This window comes from Pezoporus flaviventris, unplaced genomic scaffold (genome assembly GCF_033815535.1).
Source record: "Pezoporus flaviventris isolate CSIRO_AGI_PZ_B2104156 unplaced genomic scaffold, CSIRO_AGI_Pfla_v1 ptg000006l, whole genome shotgun sequence".
NCBI classification, from domain to species: domain Eukaryota; kingdom Metazoa; phylum Chordata; class Aves; order Psittaciformes; family Psittacidae; genus Pezoporus; species Pezoporus flaviventris.
This window is the reverse complement of record NW_026892554.1, coordinates 20,953,472-20,970,855: the sequence shown is the minus strand read 5'-3', so window position 1 is coordinate 20,970,855 and position 17,384 is coordinate 20,953,472. Positions and strand designations below refer to the sequence as shown.

The 17,384-nt window shown below is 48.6% G+C and overlaps 1 protein-coding gene across 2 annotated transcripts in view; it reads left to right on the top strand.

Annotated features, from left to right (window-relative positions):
- The window catches only part of BBS4 (Bardet-Biedl syndrome 4), a 41,692-nt gene extending 25,571 nt beyond the window's left edge, over positions 1-16,121 (top strand). For both annotated transcript variants that reach the window (XM_061447421.1, XM_061447420.1), the window contains 11 exons: positions 225-297; positions 2,745-2,798; positions 4,563-4,690; positions 6,517-6,571; positions 7,976-8,044; positions 9,278-9,430; positions 9,562-9,733; positions 10,801-10,870; positions 13,876-14,017; positions 14,392-14,602; positions 15,942-16,121. In XM_061447421.1, coding sequence (XP_061303405.1) covers positions 225-297; positions 2,745-2,798; positions 4,563-4,690; positions 6,517-6,571; positions 7,976-8,044; positions 9,278-9,430; positions 9,562-9,733; positions 10,801-10,870; positions 13,876-14,017; positions 14,392-14,602; positions 15,942-16,093 — 1,279 coding nt within the window. In that variant the 3' untranslated portion in view covers positions 16,094-16,121. The remainder of the gene's footprint in view (positions 1-224; positions 298-2,744; positions 2,799-4,562; positions 4,691-6,516; positions 6,572-7,975; positions 8,045-9,277; positions 9,431-9,561; positions 9,734-10,800; positions 10,871-13,875; positions 14,018-14,391; positions 14,603-15,941) is intronic.
- The last annotated feature ends 1,263 nt before the right edge of the window (positions 16,122-17,384 follow it).

The following is a 17,384-nucleotide window of genomic DNA, read 5'->3' as shown; positions in this document are numbered from 1 at the left end:
CCAGTAATGCGAGGCTGTGCCTCAGCATCTCTCAGGATTGATGGCCTAGCCCCGGAAGGGAGCAGGAGTCAGATTGTAATATTGCTGAGACTGTAAACTCAGGGCTTCTCGTGCAGGTCTCTGGAGAGCCAGCAAATAGCATCATTTCTCACTAGCAGAGGTGATAGTGGTTGCACAGCAGGGTTTCAAAGCAATTAACAATAAAACCTGAAATGCTTTTGCAGGTTTCTTTTGGGGAAGCACAAGGCAGCCATTGAAGTGTACAATGAAGCAGCTAAACTCGATGAAAAGGACTGGGTAAGTGTTTCAGTGAGGTGCAGGCTGCTGGAGTGCAAGATGTTTCTGTGGCTTTATGAAGACATCTGCAAATGTGTTCCAAGCAGAGGTGAGCTCAGCCTGAGCAGATGAGGAGCTGCAGAGCTGCGAGGCATCGCCTCTTAGCCCAGGCTCCCAGGCATGGCTGAGCCTCTGCAGTGCCTGCTTGGGATCACAGGAGCAAGGCTTCCTTTCTGCCTGCAGATCCCACACCTTGTCTGGGCGCACAGAGAACCGAGCAACATGTTTGGGCCTTGCAGAGTGTCAGTGCTCACATAGCCATGTTTATACCTGAAGGAAAGGATGGGATGAGCTCGCTGTTTGGAAACCCTCAGGTAGCATTAAAACTTGGTTGTGTAACTGGGAAAGCTTTGTAATGCAAAACACCACTGAAAAGGTTGTCCTCAAACTGGCTGCGAGGGTTACTTGTTACCTACCAAGCATTGCCTGTTTTGGCAAAATGTAGGCTGATGCTAAGGAGCGGTATGCAAATTCAACCTCCTAAACAGGAAGACAAAAAAGGAAGGAAGAGCATTGCAAAGGGAAATGTGTGACCGTGGGCAAGAGGAGAAAGGACGTGGCTTGCAGTTAGTTGTGGGCAGCCTTCTGCAGGGGCCTGGTTTGCCTGCGGCAGTGTTGTTTCCAAGATAGACTTGGTACATGTGATCTCATTCCTGAAGATACCAGGCACTCAACTGACTTTGGCAGTGCCTTTGGTGTTCTGAAGATTCAGACCTGATACAAGGATGGGTTTGGTATTATTCAACTTATCCTGTGCCAGTCAACTCAAACCTTTTATACAGTGGGTCTTCTTTCAAGTCTGCGTTCCCTTCACTGACCAAACTACCTGCAGTATGTGCTTGACACCCTATAACCCTCCTTACAGCCACAGCAGGCAGACTTTGGTGGGTACTTCAGTTAGTTATTTCCTGTGCTTTCCCATGAAAGGAGAGCCAGCCTGTGCCCTTCCTCATGCCATCTCGTTGTGCAAGCTGCAGTAACCGGGAGTTACTGATTCATTACTGTTCTACACAGCTGGAGAGGAAAACACCATTCTAAGAGGGTTAATGGGGAAATAAGAGAGTTTCCTTTTAAAGGTCAAGGCTGTCTAAACTGATGAAGCAGTGAAAGGCTTACTGGAACGGAAAGGAGGAACTCTAGTGGACCTCGCTTTCAGCTTCCCAAGATGGGCCAGGTAGGGAAGGTGTCAAGTAGCTTGTCTGTTAAACTGAAGAATTAGAGGTGTGATTGTTCCCTGCAGTGTCATCAGAGTGTTTGGGATCCCTAAGTGATCTTCCTACTCTATTGCTAAATGGTTTAAGATGCCAGAGGGGTATCAGCTCTACCAATGCTCAACTTCTAGTTTGGAAAACTAGGCACGTCTCCCAGTTTTGCCCAGCTGTGTGCAGCAGTGAGTGTATCGCAGTGACTGTACAGCTACACTGAGAGCCACCCATAAGGGCAACTTACTGAGCTTCAGAGACCTCACTGGGAACTGAATCACATCTCGGTGAAGAAACCAGTCTTTGCTCCTTGTTCTCCAAAGACCTGTCATCATTTCTGTGTTGTTCGTCTCAGTGGCCTGGAGTCTGTGTGCAATCACCATTAAGCTTTGTAAGTTCCTGAAGTAACTTGAATTTATAGGTTTACTTGATCTACACAGCAAGAAGGGTGTGTCCAGGCACAGGGCTCATCCCCATGACTGTTATCACTGGCAGATTTTGTAGCTTGTGTTTCACAGAATCACAGAATCCCAGCCTGGTTTGTGTTGGAAGGGACCTCAAAGCTCATCCAGTTCCAACCCCCCTGCCACAGGCAGGGACACCTTCCACCAGAGCAGCTTGCTCCAAGCCCCTGTGTCCAACCTGGCCTTGAACACTGCCAGGGATGGGGCAGCCACAGCTTCTCTGGGCACCCTGTGCCAGCGCCTCAGCACCCTCCCAGGGAAGAGCTTCTGCCTAAGAGCTCATCTCAGTCTCCCCTCTGGCAGGTTCAAGCCATTCCCCTTGGCCTGTCCCTACATCCCTTGTCCCAAGCCCCTCTCCAGGTTTCCTGCAGCCCCTTCAGGCACTGGAGCTGCTCTCAGGTCTCCCCTTCAGGAGCCTTCTCTTGTCCAGGCTGCCCCAGCCCAGCTCTCTCAGCCTGGCTCCAGAGCAGAGCTGCTCCAGCCCTCGCAGCATCTCCATGGCCTCCTCTGGCCTCGCTCCAACAGCTCCACGTCCCTCTTGTGCTGCTGCCCCAGAGCTGGATCAGGACTGCAGGGGGGGTCTCCCCAGAGGGCAGCAGAGGGGCAGGATCCCCTCCCTGAGCTGCTGTTCATGCTCTGGGGGTGCAGCCCAGCACACGGGGGGGTTCTGGGCTCAAGGACACACTGAGCCCGGGTCATGGGGCCCTTTTTGTAATGCTTGTTTGATTTTGTTTTCATACAGGAGATCAGCCACAACCTGGGTGTCTGCTACATGTACCTGAAGCACTTCAACAAGGTAATGGAAATGCTCATCGTATCTCCCTGGTGAATGGGAAGCAGGTTCCCAGGAATTTCCCCTTCTTTGGTAGTTGGAAGTGGATCATTTGCAGAGATAGGCATCAAGGAAGTTTTTTGCTTCAGTGTTTGTTTCTGGGAGCAAAGGTTTGGGAGCTGCCTCTGCTTTCATTGCCTGTTGAGTTACTTTGAGCCAGCTGCAAGGCAGTGAAGTTGGATGGTTGTGGAGTGGAGGCAGGCTTGTTGCAGGTCGGGAGGCTTGTCCTGAACCAGGATTTTTTTCAGGGGCTGTTTTAAAGGGTATGTTTGAGAAACCTGAAAGAGCCACCTGAAACTAGACAGAAAACCAGCTGTGCTCCAACAGGGGCACCTTCTGTTTCTGAGCCTGTCAAAACCAGAGCCATGAACACTGCTGGTTTTGTGAGGAGCAGCAATCCTTAGGGTGTGCCAGTTCCGTCTTCATGAGGAAAAAAGGGGGATGGTTAAGACCCAAACCATTTCCCCTGCATACAGATGCAGCTTGTGCAGAGAGTTTCAGAAGAAAACTTGCTGTCCCCTGGGTCTGCCAGGATTCAGAGAGAAGAGTCATGGGGTTGGTTTGCTGGAGGTGCAGCAGGCTCTTTTCGTCCTCCATGGAAAGGATTTGCTCCTGTATCCAAAGCTTCTCTTGCACCAAGCCTGGAGCAAAAGTCACCCAAGAGCATAGCTGCAGTGTGGCAGCACTAACACTGTTAGCTTTGGAGCTCATCAAAAGCTTGGAAGCTTGAAAGGGCATTTTCTTTCCCAGGTCTGAGCATGCCATTCCCAGTTCCTCATTTAACCCTCCCCTAGGTGCTGGGGATGAGCACTGAGCTGTCTCTGACCCTCTGGGGTTACTTTGTAAGGGAAAATCCAGCATTTAGAAACCTTTAGTTCCCAATTTGGCCATGCTGCTTTCTGCTGCTCTTTCTGGTGGAGTGCTGTGGCCCTTGCAGCAAACCCCTGCTGCGTTCTGTGTTCGAGGCAACCAAGCAAGAAGCTCTGGAGTGCAGATTCATACTTGAGATGTGTTGCCTGCACTGACAGCTTCCAAACTTCCAAACTGCTGACACCTTGTCTGAGATGTACTGGTCACCATGGGCAGCAGTACTTCCATGAGGACATCTAAAATATAATGAAGCCTTCAGGGACGACTCTTCAGTAGGGGCTGGTAACAAATACCCTGTATTGCAGAATTCCATTAGTGTGACAGCATTTCTCTCTCTAATATATCATGTGCTCAGAGACAGCAGGATGCTGGCCCAAGGTGGCAAGATGATATGCTTCCAAGTGTCTCCTATTGGAGGGGATCAGTGTGTGCCTGACAAGAGCTGATTCCCTCCTCTTGTTTACTTGGCAATCCACGCTCGTTGCTGGAATAAGCATTTTAGCAGAGGATAAACTGTAATGTACCTGTTAACCTCACAAATCTGGAGCTTCCGGCAAGCCAAACATGTTTGAATACAGGAACAGGCCCATGCTCCTCTCCTCCCTGGGAGGTCATTGCCTCTTGCCTTGGCTTGAAGCACACTGCGTTGCCTTCTGCTGTCCCTGCAAGTGTGTGGCTCCTGGTACAGGACTTGTTTCAACAGTTAGCTGGCTGGGTTCTGCTGGCAGGCTCTCCGAGCTCAGGGGGTGGTGGCTGTTCTCTTCACTGGCTGCTGGGGGTTGCTCCTGAGCTGTTGCTTCCCTGCGGTCTCTGTAATCACTTTTTACTTGTTTTTATTCTCTGTGGCTGTGTGTTTAGGCACGAGACCAGCTAAACAATGCCCTGGAGCTCAGCAGACATGATCTGACTTACATGATGCTGGGGAAAATTCACCTATTGGAGGGGGAGATGGAGAAAGCCATTGAAGTCTATAAGAAAGCCGTAGAGTAAGAACATATCCTTTTTTTCTATCTGCCCATGTCCCATCCTGTACCAGGAGGAACTTGATTGATGTCCCAGGTCTGAATTGAGGACATGATTAAAAAGGCAATGGTGATTATGGATTACCAGTGATGGTACAGTGGATCCTCTGTGCAAAGCTGGCACTTTCAGGCTCTTCAGCTGTCTCTGCTCTCAGCTGTAGTCCTGCTCCTGCTGACAGTGCGTCAGGGAGAAAAGGTAGATGTTGGAAGGGCCACCAAAGCAAAAGTGGAAAACCAAATGGACTGAGATGCCTGGGAGCAAACCTATCCAAACCTGACTTTATCCACTAAAAAGGCGGAACCTGGGTGTCTCTCTAACCCTGATTCTGTCAGAAATCAGTTGCTGGGTTTTACATGCTGTTTTCACTTGGAATGATCTGTGTTGGAGAGCGGGTGAGTAGGCAAGGACACGATGGGGTGGTGGACAGGGAGCTTCTCCCACCCCCTCGCTGTTTCTCAGTACTGATCTGTCTTGGGTTAGGGCATTCCTGAGCATCTGATTTACCAGTGCTTTTAAGATGTAGTTCTGTAATGGAGACAAACACTAAAGAAAAGCAGGGGCATGTCAGAAGCCACTGGAGGATCTACATTCTGTACAGGCTCTTTCCAGGCTGCTGCTTTACACAGCTGCTGTTGCACATCTGACCCAATGTCAGACGTATTGTACCCAATAGGTCTGACAGTGTATTGGGTTGGGAGAACATTTGTACTAATCCAGAATGTTTATTACGTGAATAATCCTTGCTAAGCATCTTACCAGGTTGATGTCTCTTTATCTCAGTGCTCCTCTGCCCTCCCTTCTTCCTCACTCCTCTGTTTTTCTGAGGTTTTTTGTGTTCTCATCTGCCTGCCGTTACCAGCTCCAGGACAGACTGTTGTTGCTCTGTGGTTACTCAACAACAGGCACAGGCCACTTTGTTCTGCTTGGGGTGTAAAGGTGCCAGTGTAAGTGTGTATATTACATTTCATAAGTCTTGATAACAGGGAGCTGAAAACTTCCTTCTTTTAAGGTGAGGGAGGCCACAAATAACAGTGTCTCTTTCTGCTTTTTCTTTTTTGTTGTTCTTTTCATCCTGTTCATGTCTTCAAAAGCTACTGGGAATGGGGATGCTTTTAAAAGGGTTCACAGCATTGCTGTGTGAACTCACACAGCAAAGGATGGGGAGCTGCACACAGTAACTGAAAGCCCTTGGGACATATTTTGTCAAGCTTCTCTGTGCTGAATGGACTGATGTGTATGGCCAGGGTTACATTAACAAGTAGTGCCTCTCTGAGCACTCTGGTCCACAGCTGGTCTGTGACACCAGGTTTGTAATCATTTCATAGGGTGAATTAAAAGTCTGATGTTGAGTGTGCGTAGGTTCCATCAGAAATGCTGAAGATTGCATGTCCTACATGGCCCAGGAGGCTTAGGATGGTTTTACAGCTTGGTTTATGGGAGACTGTGGAAAATCCCATTTTCTATTTCCAGGTCACTGATGCAGACTCACACTGAAGCTTAACAAAACCACATTATCTTCTTATGCATCCAGTTCTGTTTCACAGAACTCTGTCGCCTTCTCATTTGTAAAGAGATTTTGAAAGCTTAGGTGTCCTATCCCTCAGATGAAGCCCCCATGATGACAATTGTTCTAATGTTTGTATTTAGTAATAACAGTTAATTTCCTGGAGTGAAATGATGTCTATATCACTCTCTATGATGCTATAATGTAGCATCACAGCTCCATGGTCTGGTTTTACCTTGTTCTAGCAGTGCTAATAAGCAACCAGCTCTGGCTTTTGTATTGCAGGTTTTCCCCGGAGAACGCAGACCTCCTTACAACACTGGGGCTGCTGTACTTGCAGGTACTGAAGCTGTTCTGAGGAACTTAGTTACTGTCAAAATGATCCAGGGTTTTTTTGTCCACCTGCCCATGACTTGCACACGGTTCTCTGAAGCCTGCCCTCAGCACGACAGAGCTTGCTTTTCTCTCTCTTTTTCCCTTTTGCCACTAAAAGCAAGTTGATTTCCTGGACCTGAGCCAAGGCAGGAATTCTGTTTGGCAACCAGCCTAATTCTGTTATAAATCCTCCAAGTATAACAGAACATGACTAGTCATTACCTTGTTTCTGGAGCAGGAGTCTAGCAAGTTATTGTCCTGCAAAAGCAGCCATGAAATTGTTAGTGCTAACACACCGTGGAAGGGAATGGGAATCGATTTAAATAACAAAGGAATGCTTATCACTCGGGTCTGTAAAATGTATGGGAAGGACTGTCTCATTACTCCAAAAGTAAGCTTCCCACAAGCAAAGAATAGGCCGTAGTGCCTGAAAGGATTGATGGGCTGGAAATCTGGCACCAAATGTGGATTTGGAAAGATCCTTGAGCATTTCATAGAATCATATTGTGGAGTGGTTTGTGTTGGAAGGGACCTTAAAGCTCCTCCAGCTCCAACCCCTGCCACGGGCAGGGACACCTTCCACTAGAGCAGCTTGCTCCAAGCCCCTGTGTCCAACCTGGCCTTGAACACTGCCAGGGATGGGGCAGCCACAGCTTCTCTGGGCACCCTGTGCCAGCGCCTCAGCACCCTCACAGGGAAGAGCTTCTGCCTAAGAGCTCATCTCAGTCTCCCCTCTGGCAGGTTAAAGCCATTCCCCTTGTCTTTGTTTAGATGCTTGAGAGTAAAATGTAGATCTTGAAAAAAATTGCCTTGCTCCAGAGCTATGGAAATTCAGTAGGAGCTTTGGATGTCTGAGGTGGCTGTGTGTGGATATAAAGGGGAGTATGACGTGGGAAGGGGGATCTGTAAGATGGAGTTAGCACGAGTATAACGTTCACCCTGTGAATTTAGCTGCCAGGTCTGTGCTGTGATTCATTTGTTCAGTTTGTCATGCCTCTGGGTACATGCTCACCTTCAGGAGTGTTAAAGATGCTTCTACAGCTTTCCCACTTGCTGCTAATTACAGAAGGTGCTAGACTTGGATGCGTCAGTACAATTGCTGGCGTGACAGATGGGCTTCTCATCAATTTTTGTGACCAAAAAAGGACACCAGTATCCAGAATTTTATCCTGTTTGGACTGGTATAATTCTGGCATAACTCAGTTGAAGATTGTAGGATTTATTTAAGTGATTCTAAAGAGTCATCTGCTTTTATATGGGCAAAGTCATGCCCACTAACACTTGCAGCCTGTTGGAAGACAAGGGAGGACTTCTCCTTCTTAACCCCCTTAGTCCTGTATTTCTGATGCTTATTTACTTCTTTTCCCAGCTTGGGGAGTACCAGAAGGCTTTTGAACACCTTGGGAACGCACTTACTTACGACCCAGGCAACTACAAGGTATGAGGAGTGGAAATGAACCAGTGGAATGATGATGAGACACCTCCTAAAGCTAATTCCAGTATCAGAGCTTTGCCATCCATAGCGAGGGTCAGTCTGGAGAGGCTGACAAGGATCATACCCAGAAGGCTTTCTTTGAAGTACATGTCTGGGACCTTTCCCTGGGCAGGGAGTTGGATGTGTGTGGAGGTAGGGAAAGGGGAAGAAGCAGAATATGGGATATTAAATTGATCCCTTTGATTTCTAATCTGAAGTTGCAGCAAAACCAAGTGGAATTTACTTTGGAAGGCAAGTCTTCTAGAAAGTGTTTCCAAAATTCCAAGAGCTGTGCCCAGGTCCCTCTGACTCTAAGCACAGAGCACAGATACAGGTGGTGTTGCATTCTGCTATTCCCCCATCTGCTAATAACCCTGTCTGTGCTTCCAGCTGTTGGATACAAATGTGCCTTTCCTTGCCTCCGGTTTGGAAAGCTGAGCTTGGCGTCTAGTTTTCCTCCCTGATTGTGAAACTGCTTCCCTTTTTAGACATGTTACTTCATTCCTGTCTGCTTCTTCTCCCCTTCTGCACGATGCTAACAACGGGGAGTACTGAAACGTGCGGCTGACAAACGAGACACGAATGCAAGGCAAATGTTATTGTGCAAACACCTTTACACTTACAAATCTGACGTGTCACTGTGAAATACTAGAAGGGCCTTCTCTAATGTGGTTTAAATAAATGTGTTGTCATTGCTTGCTTTTCCCCACATGCATATTTCCATGAATTTTCAGTCTCAGGCAGGCAGTGTGAACTAGGCTGGCTTTGCTGCGGGTGTCTTGCTGGAGCGTGTTTTGTTCTCCAACTTCACTTGCACCAGCACTATTTCTCTCTGTGCTTGTCAGTAAAAGGAACCTATCTAGTGCATAGATCTTCTCAGAGACTCAGACTGTCAGAGGTACTACTGTCATCCCAAACCAGACCCTCAACACTTCTCACCTTGTGATGTTTCCAAGATTGAGATAGTGCAGGAAGAAGCAGGCTTGAGTCCCTTCTTTCCCCTATCCTCTGCTCAATGTCGAGAGATTCCAGAGTCCTCACCTGCTCCCCACTGTTGGTTTTGGCTGCCCCTGGAAGAAAACACCTAAAGAAGTTAAAGGCTTGCTCTTGAGATAGCTTTTGTTTAGTCACTTTGTCCTGTTGTCCTCTTCTCTATCTGGAAAATGCCGTTCTTCAGCCTGTTGTCTTGTCTCGAAGGCTACCTTGGCTGCTGGCAGCATGATGCAGGCGCACGGAGATTTTGACGTTGCCCTCTCCAAGTACCGGGTGATAGCCAGCACTGCACCTGAAAGCCCCCCGCTGTGGAACAACATCGGGATGTGCTTCTTTGGGAAGAAGAAATACGTAGCTGTAAGCGTCTGGTTTCCTTTCTTTTTAGATCTGTAGCTAACGTCATGCAAGAACAAGATTCCTCTTGTGGCAGAGGCAGGGGCTCTGTTTGGGAGGGCTGTGTTACAGCACATTCATTCCTTGTTTTCAAGGCTGTCAGTTGCCTGAAGCGGGCAAACTACTTGGCTCCCTTTGACTGGAAGATTTTGTATAATCTGGGGTTAGTCCACCTCACAATGCAGCAGTACGCGTCTGCTTTCCACTTCCTCAGTGCTGCCATCAACTTCCAGCCCAAGATGGGAGAGCTCTATATGCTCCTTGCAGGTATGCAATGCTCTGTTATCCAGCTCTGTGTATGTCCACCTTAGGAGATGTAACTCTAGAGATACAGAAAGTTTGGGCTGAAGTAAATGCTGGGTAAAGATTAAACTAAGAAGCTGTTCCCCAGGAGGTGACTGACAGGTATGAAGTCTTAATAGTCATTCTCTCTCAGTGATGAATAGGAAGGTTAAGTTGCAGTCAGATCCAGATTAAGCATTAAAAAAGACTTTTTACACGTTTGAGTTTGTGTTTGGGTTGCCTAAGCAGTGGGTGTGCATTTTCAGGACTGATTTTTGGGGTCAAGTGAGACAAATGTGTCAGAAGCGACATCGTGAGGGTTAATTGTGGCAGCAGTCCCTGACGGCACCTGTTTATTTGATGATGTAATTCCATTCAGAATTGTCCTAAAAATCATAGAATCTCAGACTGGTTTGGGTTGAAGGGAGCTTAAAGCTCATCCAGTTCCACCCCACTGCCACAGGCAGGGACCCCTTCCACTAGAGCAGCTTGCTCCAAGCCCCTGTGTCCAACCTGCCCTTGAACACTGCCAGGGATGGGGCAGCCACAGCTTCTCTGGGCACCCTGTGCCAGCGCCTCAGCACCCTCCCAGGGAAGAGCTTCTGCCTAAGAGCTCATCTCAGTCTCCCCTCTGGCAGGTTAAAGCCATTCCCCTTGGCCTGTCCCTACAGGCCCTTGTCCCAAGCCCCTCTCCAGGTTTCCTGCAGCCCCTTCAGGCACTGGAGCTGCTCTCAGGTCTCCCCTTCAGGAGCCTTCTCTTGTCCAGGCTGCCCCAGCCCAGCTCTCTCAGCCTGGCTCCAGAGCAGAGCTGCTCCAGCCCTCGCAGTATCTCCATCGCCTCCTCTGGCCTCTCTCCAACAGCTCCATGTCCCTCTTGTGCTGCTGCCCCAGAGCTGGATCAGGGCTTCAGGGGGGGTCTCCCCAGAGCACAGCAGAGGGGCAGGATCCCCTTCCTGAGCTGCTGCTCACGCTCTGGGGGTGCAGCCCAGCACAGAGATGGTAGTGAAGTCCTTGTGAAGCATCAGCTTCTGTGTGTACATTTTGTTTTACAGTTGCTCTCACAAACCTTGAGGACATCGAGAATGCAAAGCGTTCCTATGAGCAAGCTGTGGCACTGGACAAGTAAGTCTTGCTGGTGGCTGTCAGTATTTGAGTGCATTGCTTTGCCTCCCTCAACCTGGTTTCCTTTGCATGCTCTGTCCCTGGGTCTGCTTTGACCCTAAAAGGTTTGCAGTGAGGAAACATTTTTATTCCTGCAGTGCTTCAAGTGACAGTTTTAAGCCCACATTTAAAACAAAAAAAAAAAGAAAGAAAACAACCCCAAATTTCAAGTCAGCTCTGAAAAGCTGAAGGGGAAATTTTGTTTCAGAGCAACCCAAAGCTGGTTTCTATTTTGCTGTTTAGTCAGTGAGTCAGCGGTGATGACTTTGGATTCCAGCCTTCCTTTCAGTGAATACTTGTACACAGTGGAGCAGATTCAATAGAAGAAAACCAGCCATTCCCAAATATTTTGACACCCAAAGTCTGAGCATGCTGCGGAGGAATGGGATGCTCTGGGTAAATCCTGTTCTGAATTGGGCAGAGAGACGATTTTTAGTTTGGAGAATGTGGGCAAGAAGTTCATGCAAAGCACAAAATAGGGCAGCAATGTGGTCCTTTCTGCTCCATTTCGTGACCCATCTCTGTTTGCAGTCCAGCTCTTAACGGAGCTCTTGGTTCAGAAGTGTAAAGCTGAACCTCACAGCGTTTCAGAATTTAAGACAGAAACCCAAATTTGTCTCAAATTCTGCCTCTCTCCCCACTTTACTGGGGATATTTGCAGCCACCAGCATGCTGCTCCTGAGCCTGGAGTCTGTGTGCTGGCCACAGGGCGGTGGCAAAAGCACTCTCCATCTGCAGTGGCCACCACAAGGTGGCATGAGAAGGTGCTGGTCCCTTTTCCTCTGTCCTCTCTAACAGGGGTGCCTTGGCCAGGCTCAATTTGGGGAATTCTGGAAACTCCTAAGCCCATTGTAAAGGGCAACAGGTTTCCAAACCCACTGCAGTGCAGTTCTTGTGATGAGGTGCTGTAAATGCTTTCAGACATTTACTGGGAATTACCTGGCCTGAACATGCTGCAGGCATCTGGCGCTGGGGTTCTTCATACTCATGCATCTAAAGAGCTACAAAGCAGGTAGTGCTTTGTAATCTGTTAAAATTAATTTGTTAAAATTAATTTGTTAATTAAATTAATTTGTAATCTGTTAAAATTTGCAAATCTGTTAAAATTAATCTGTTTCGAATGTGGTAGGTCTGTGCAGCCTCCTCCTTGGAACCAGGCCTGGGCAAACTGCTCAAGGCTTTGTACATGGATTGCTGTGGGAGAACGTTTGCAATGGTGTTGGTTGTTCCTACCAACAGCACTAAGTCCAGTTGACTCCTGGCTTTCCTACGCAGCCTTCCAGGCCCAGAAAGGCAGTGCAGGACCTTACAGACTGCTTAGACTGTTATTGTGTGGCTGAATCCCTGTCCCCACAGGCTTTCTTTGCTGGCATATGAAGAACTGCTTGGCTGGGATGAAGGCAGCCGTGTTTGTTTCCATTGCCAGAAGTCCTTGGTTGACATTGGCCTGGGTGCCATGGGTGCCACGGGGACTGCAGTGGAAAGCATCTTGGAAAAACCTTTCAAAAAGCTGTTTCTTCTTAGTACTATGAGTTCTAGCTCACAGCTCTCCTTCTTTCTGGGGTTCTTTAGCTATTGGCTTTTTTCTAAGTGTCAGGTTGCTTCTCAGCTCTTGATGGTGAAGTGGCTTCATGAATTTGAAACTGGCTTTTCCCAGATGTGTCTGGTCTCAGCAGGGTTTTGCTGTGTAGGTTTGGTTTCGTGTAGCTTGGCTTTTTGAGGGAGATGGCGAAGAGATGGGGTTTTGATTGTTTATTTGTTCATGCACTACATCCTTTGCTTTGGCAAAGACATTGAGGAGGGGTTTTGTGGGATGCAGGAGCAGCATTCCAGCTCCATTTAAAGGAAAACCAATGGTTGTAGATGCTCTCAGATTTCTGCCAACAGTCTTTGTTCTTGCAGCACTGTCACATAACTTACTGAGGATGGAGAGTCCTGGGCTGCAGATGTCACTCCTATTTATTGAACAGTGTGAGCAGAAGCTTTCCCTTCCATGCTCCACAAAGGATGCTCTCTCTGGCTTGGTGCTGAGTGCGGGTGCTGGAGTCCTTGGATGGCTCCAGTTATCCCTGCCAAGCTCCAGGAGAGGGCACCAGTCCCTTGCTCACATTTCTTGAGCAAACTGCAAAGCGTCTCTCAGTGACCGGTGTGCGGATACACGGGTTCTTGCATTCCATTTCTGTGGCATATAATACACATACAGTCCAAAATAAGGGTGAGATTCAGGCTGATAAAGTCAGAGCAGTTTGTTGAGTGTGGCTTCTCAGGCAAGGATCAGCTCTCTGAGAGGGTCGGGTATTAATTACAGAGCCAAGGAGTCAGCTCACTCTTCCCTCCGGTTTAGTTTGCTCGCTCCTGGCTATGCCAGAAGAAAAGTTGCTGTTTGGGGTTAATGTGAAGAAAATGGATACTGTAGAAAATAAGAACTCAGGGAGTAATTTTTGAAATCATGACAGAATCCCAGCCTGGTTTGGGTTGAAGGGACCTTGAAGCTCACCCAGCTCCAACCCCTGCCACGGGCAGGGACACCTTCCACTAGAGCAGCTTGCTCCAAGCCCCTGTGTCCAACCTGGCCTTGAACACTGCCAGGGATGGGGCAGCCACAGCTTCTCTGGGCACCCTGTGCCAGCGCCTCAGCACCCTCCCAGGGAAGAGCTTCTGCCTAAGAGCTCATCTCAGTCTCTCCTCTTCATGTGCTTTTCTGCACCAAGAAGGGAGGCACAGGTAACAGTGTTATTTGGGGCTCTGGTCTCCTCTTCGAGTCCTTCACTAATGGGTATCACCTCCTGTTCCTCTGTAACAGTCTGTACAGTTATGTGTGCTTGTACTGGGTGAATGAGGGAAGAAGTGAGGAAAATAAAATGTGACCATCATGTTCTGTAGCATGCTGGCTTGTAAAATACAGACAACAGCTCTGGATAAGTGTTACCGCAGGGAATGTGATGGATCCTGTGTGTCTGCTGCAGGTGCAACCCCCTGGTCAACCTGAACTACGCTGTCCTGCTGTATAACCAGGGTGACAAGAAGGGAGCCCTCTGTCAGTACCAGGAGATGGAGAAGAAGGTCAATGCCTTGAAGGAGGGCAGTACTCTTGACTTTGACCCTGAGGTATGTGCCCCACAGTTGTCGGCAGGAACTGAGCAGCCACACCAAGGCTGGCAACAGCCGAGGAGCAAATTTGACTTTGGAGTCCAGTTCTGGGGAAGAAATTCTGCTTATGAGATTTCCAAGCAGAGCAGGCGCCTGCTGAGAGCTGCTTGCTTCATTCCTGCTCTTTGAAGCCCAGTGCTTCAATCAATACACAGCAAGACAAGATTCCCTCTTAATTAAAGGAATGAATTGGTGGGGATGTTTCCCTCAAGCACCATAGCAGTGGCCAGCTCTGCCATCTCTCGTTTTGTCAGGGGGGTTGTGGTGGTGTTGATTTTACCGTTGGCTGAAGTGTTCCTGTTTACAGTGGTTTCCTCTCTTTGCTTCTTGAGATGGTGGAGGTTGCCCGGAAGATGGGAGTTGCCCTGCAAGCAGGGGAGAGCCTGGTCTGGACTAAGTCTTCTAAAGAATCTAAATCCAAGCAGAAAGCTGCTCTGTCAGGCAAATCCTCCAGCACTCAGCAGCCGCTGGGCTCTAACCAGGCCCTGGGTCAAGCCATGTCCTCGGCTGCAGGCTATGGGAAAACCATGCAGCTTCCCTCAGGTACTTCTCTTTTGCTTCTCTTAAAAGTAGAACTGTGGGAGGGGAAAGGAGAAATCTCTCTTCCTTTGAGTAAAGAGTTACAGCACATGTGTAGGAAGGTATTGACTTGCTTACACATCAGTGATATCAATATTTGGCACTAACTGTCCCGGATTTCTGAGTGAAGGAAGCATGGAAAGAAGGTTCTCTCTGTGGTACATTATACTGTTCTGCTTTGCAGGGGTGCAGAGAGCCAGTGAAATTTCCCTTCCTGTCTGAGCCACGATGGGCAGGACTCCATTAGCACAGGGTTGAGCTCTTGCTCTGGACAGGGGTGGTTTCAGAAACCAGACCTCTTGTCTTCCTTTGGAAGAGCGCAGGAGCTGCCATGCACAGAGAGGTTGCTGGAGAGAAAGGGAATTAAGGACATTCTGAAGCAATTTATCATTCCTGTTACAAAAGTAACTGCAATTGGATTGCTTTGAAGCTGGATTACCTTTTGGTGGTGGCTCCTGGGCTGGAGCTTGCTCAGGAGGTAGTATCAGTATCATCCTTAGGAGCTTTACACTGACAGCTGTCCTTGCTGCTTCTTGCTGGGGCTGGGTAGGAGCATCTCCTGAGCCACCATCATAGCCTGACCTCCTCTCACCCCTTGGCTTCCGAAGAGGAATGCGCTGGGTTCGTCATGGTGATGTTCTGTCACCATCAGTCTTGTTGCCTGCAGACTGAAGCAGGAAAGAGGTTGTGTAATCCAGGCCTCTTGCTCTGCTCCCCCCTAAGGACCTGTTCCACTTCTCGTGCATGGAACAAACTTCCCATGCAGGGAAGACTTAGCCAGAAAAGCTGTAAAATAAAATGTAACAGGAGTTTAGGGCTTACCTGAAGGACCTCATTACCCATATTGGAGAAGGGAGCTGATTCAAATCATCACTTGTCAGCCTAAAGCTAAGCACAGAAACAGATTGAGCATGGCAGTGTCCTGTTTTGATTTTATTCTCAAAGCAGCTACTTGAACCACCTGGAATCTCTCCCTGAGTCTGCTAAACTGTGAACTAAGAATGATACCTGAGTATAAACCAGCTTCAGTGGAACTGTTTTCCTTTCCAAAGCGTGAATTAATGTCTAAGCTTGTACTGACTTACCACAACAGCCCAGCTGAATGAGATACTGGGCTTCCCTTCATCCGAGCTTTGGGTACTGTGAGGTCTCTGCCTCAGTAACTCACAAGAGTTAAGTGCTATTCATAGGCAGAAGAAACCTGAGAGGAACTGATAGTTGTGGTCGTGCTGCCTGGAAGGGCAAAGAGATGAGACAAAACACGTGTAGTCATACAGTGACCGTAACTGTGTTCTCTCCCCAGGTGCTAGAGCTCCAGCCCCACTTGCAAAGTCTCCCTCACTGCCTCTGGAACCAGAACCAGGCTCAGAAAGGAGCCCCAAGGAAACTCCGGCACCAGCAGCGGCTGAGGAGCAGAGGAAAGAGAAGCGCAAGAGCTCCCAGGCAGTGGAGTAGGAGGGACTGTGGTCAGGACGGGCAGGTGCAGGAGTGCTTGCCCTGATCCTCAGGGGCTTCACCCCACTGTCAGTCCCTCTAAATACAGCAGTTCCTGTTGATGATTTTAGCACATGGTCTCTACCTTATCCCAAGGGGTAGTTGCAGCAATCAGAAGAGGTTTCTGTGTAGCTGCTGTTACTGTGGTCACAGCTTACTACAAGAGGCTGGAGGCTGGAGATCCATCTATCCCCAGGGCTGGCAGTCTTCAGGGGTTTGGTGTAAGTCCTCCAGAAGGATGCTGAGGTACCCTGTATGATTAGAAAACCCAGCAGTAGTGACTTAGGATCCTGGACTCCGAAGAGATCAAACCCTTCCAGTGGCTGAACTTGTAAGCATGGAGGAAGCCCTACAGAGGCTGTAGGAAGGTCAGTGGTAATAATGCTCAGAGAGGGGTGAAGGTAGCACCTCACCAGGGCAAGTGCAGAGCAGGAAGCCAGGCTCAAGACTAGCACAGCCTGGCTTACCGTTAAGGTTAAGCTTCTCTGTGGGAGCTAAGCAGGTTGTAAAGCTGACCTATGGCAAGGCATGTGCTCAAGGCTGGCTGTTGGGGAAGCAGCTAGCAGGAAAGTCTGCCAAATTCCTCATTGTGCTGAGAAACAGGGTAAATGAGCCTCAGGAAAGCTCTGCTCATGGGACTGGAGTTCTGCCTTGAGAGTTTGTGTTGCCCAGCATGGGGTGTAAGATTGGTTTGCAGGGGAAAAAATGAGCAAGTCCTTGCAGCAAAGATGATAGGTCAGCCTCAGTGCTGAAAGTAAATTGGTTTAGTACCAGCAGCCATGCTCGGAAGGGTTTAGTTACACCCTCCTGACAGTTCATTTTAGGAGAAATCATTTGCTGCAGCTGCAAGGTGGCAAAGCAGCCCCTTGGTGAGCAGAGCAGGGGATTTTAATGCCCACATGGCACTGGAGGTGCTTTCAAAATGTTTTTACCCTTGAACAGCCCAATCTCAGCCTTCCTCCTCTCTGCTACTGTCAGTTTGTTGCCTCTGGGATTTATCCAGAGCTTGATACAGGTCCTAAACCAACTGTTTTTGGGAACTAAAGGTGGAACCATGATACTTTACATCAAGTATTGGGTTAAGTAGTTTTCCTCATCCTCCCCGCTGCATACTGAGGCATGCAGAAGGCTGCCATGGCTGTGGGAAGCTGAAGCTTCAGGGATCAGTGTTTGCTGGTGAAGCCGCCCAGCTCTTTAAAATGGATTTCCTGCTTTTAGCTCTGTGCTGCTGCCTTGTGTCACTCCACAATTA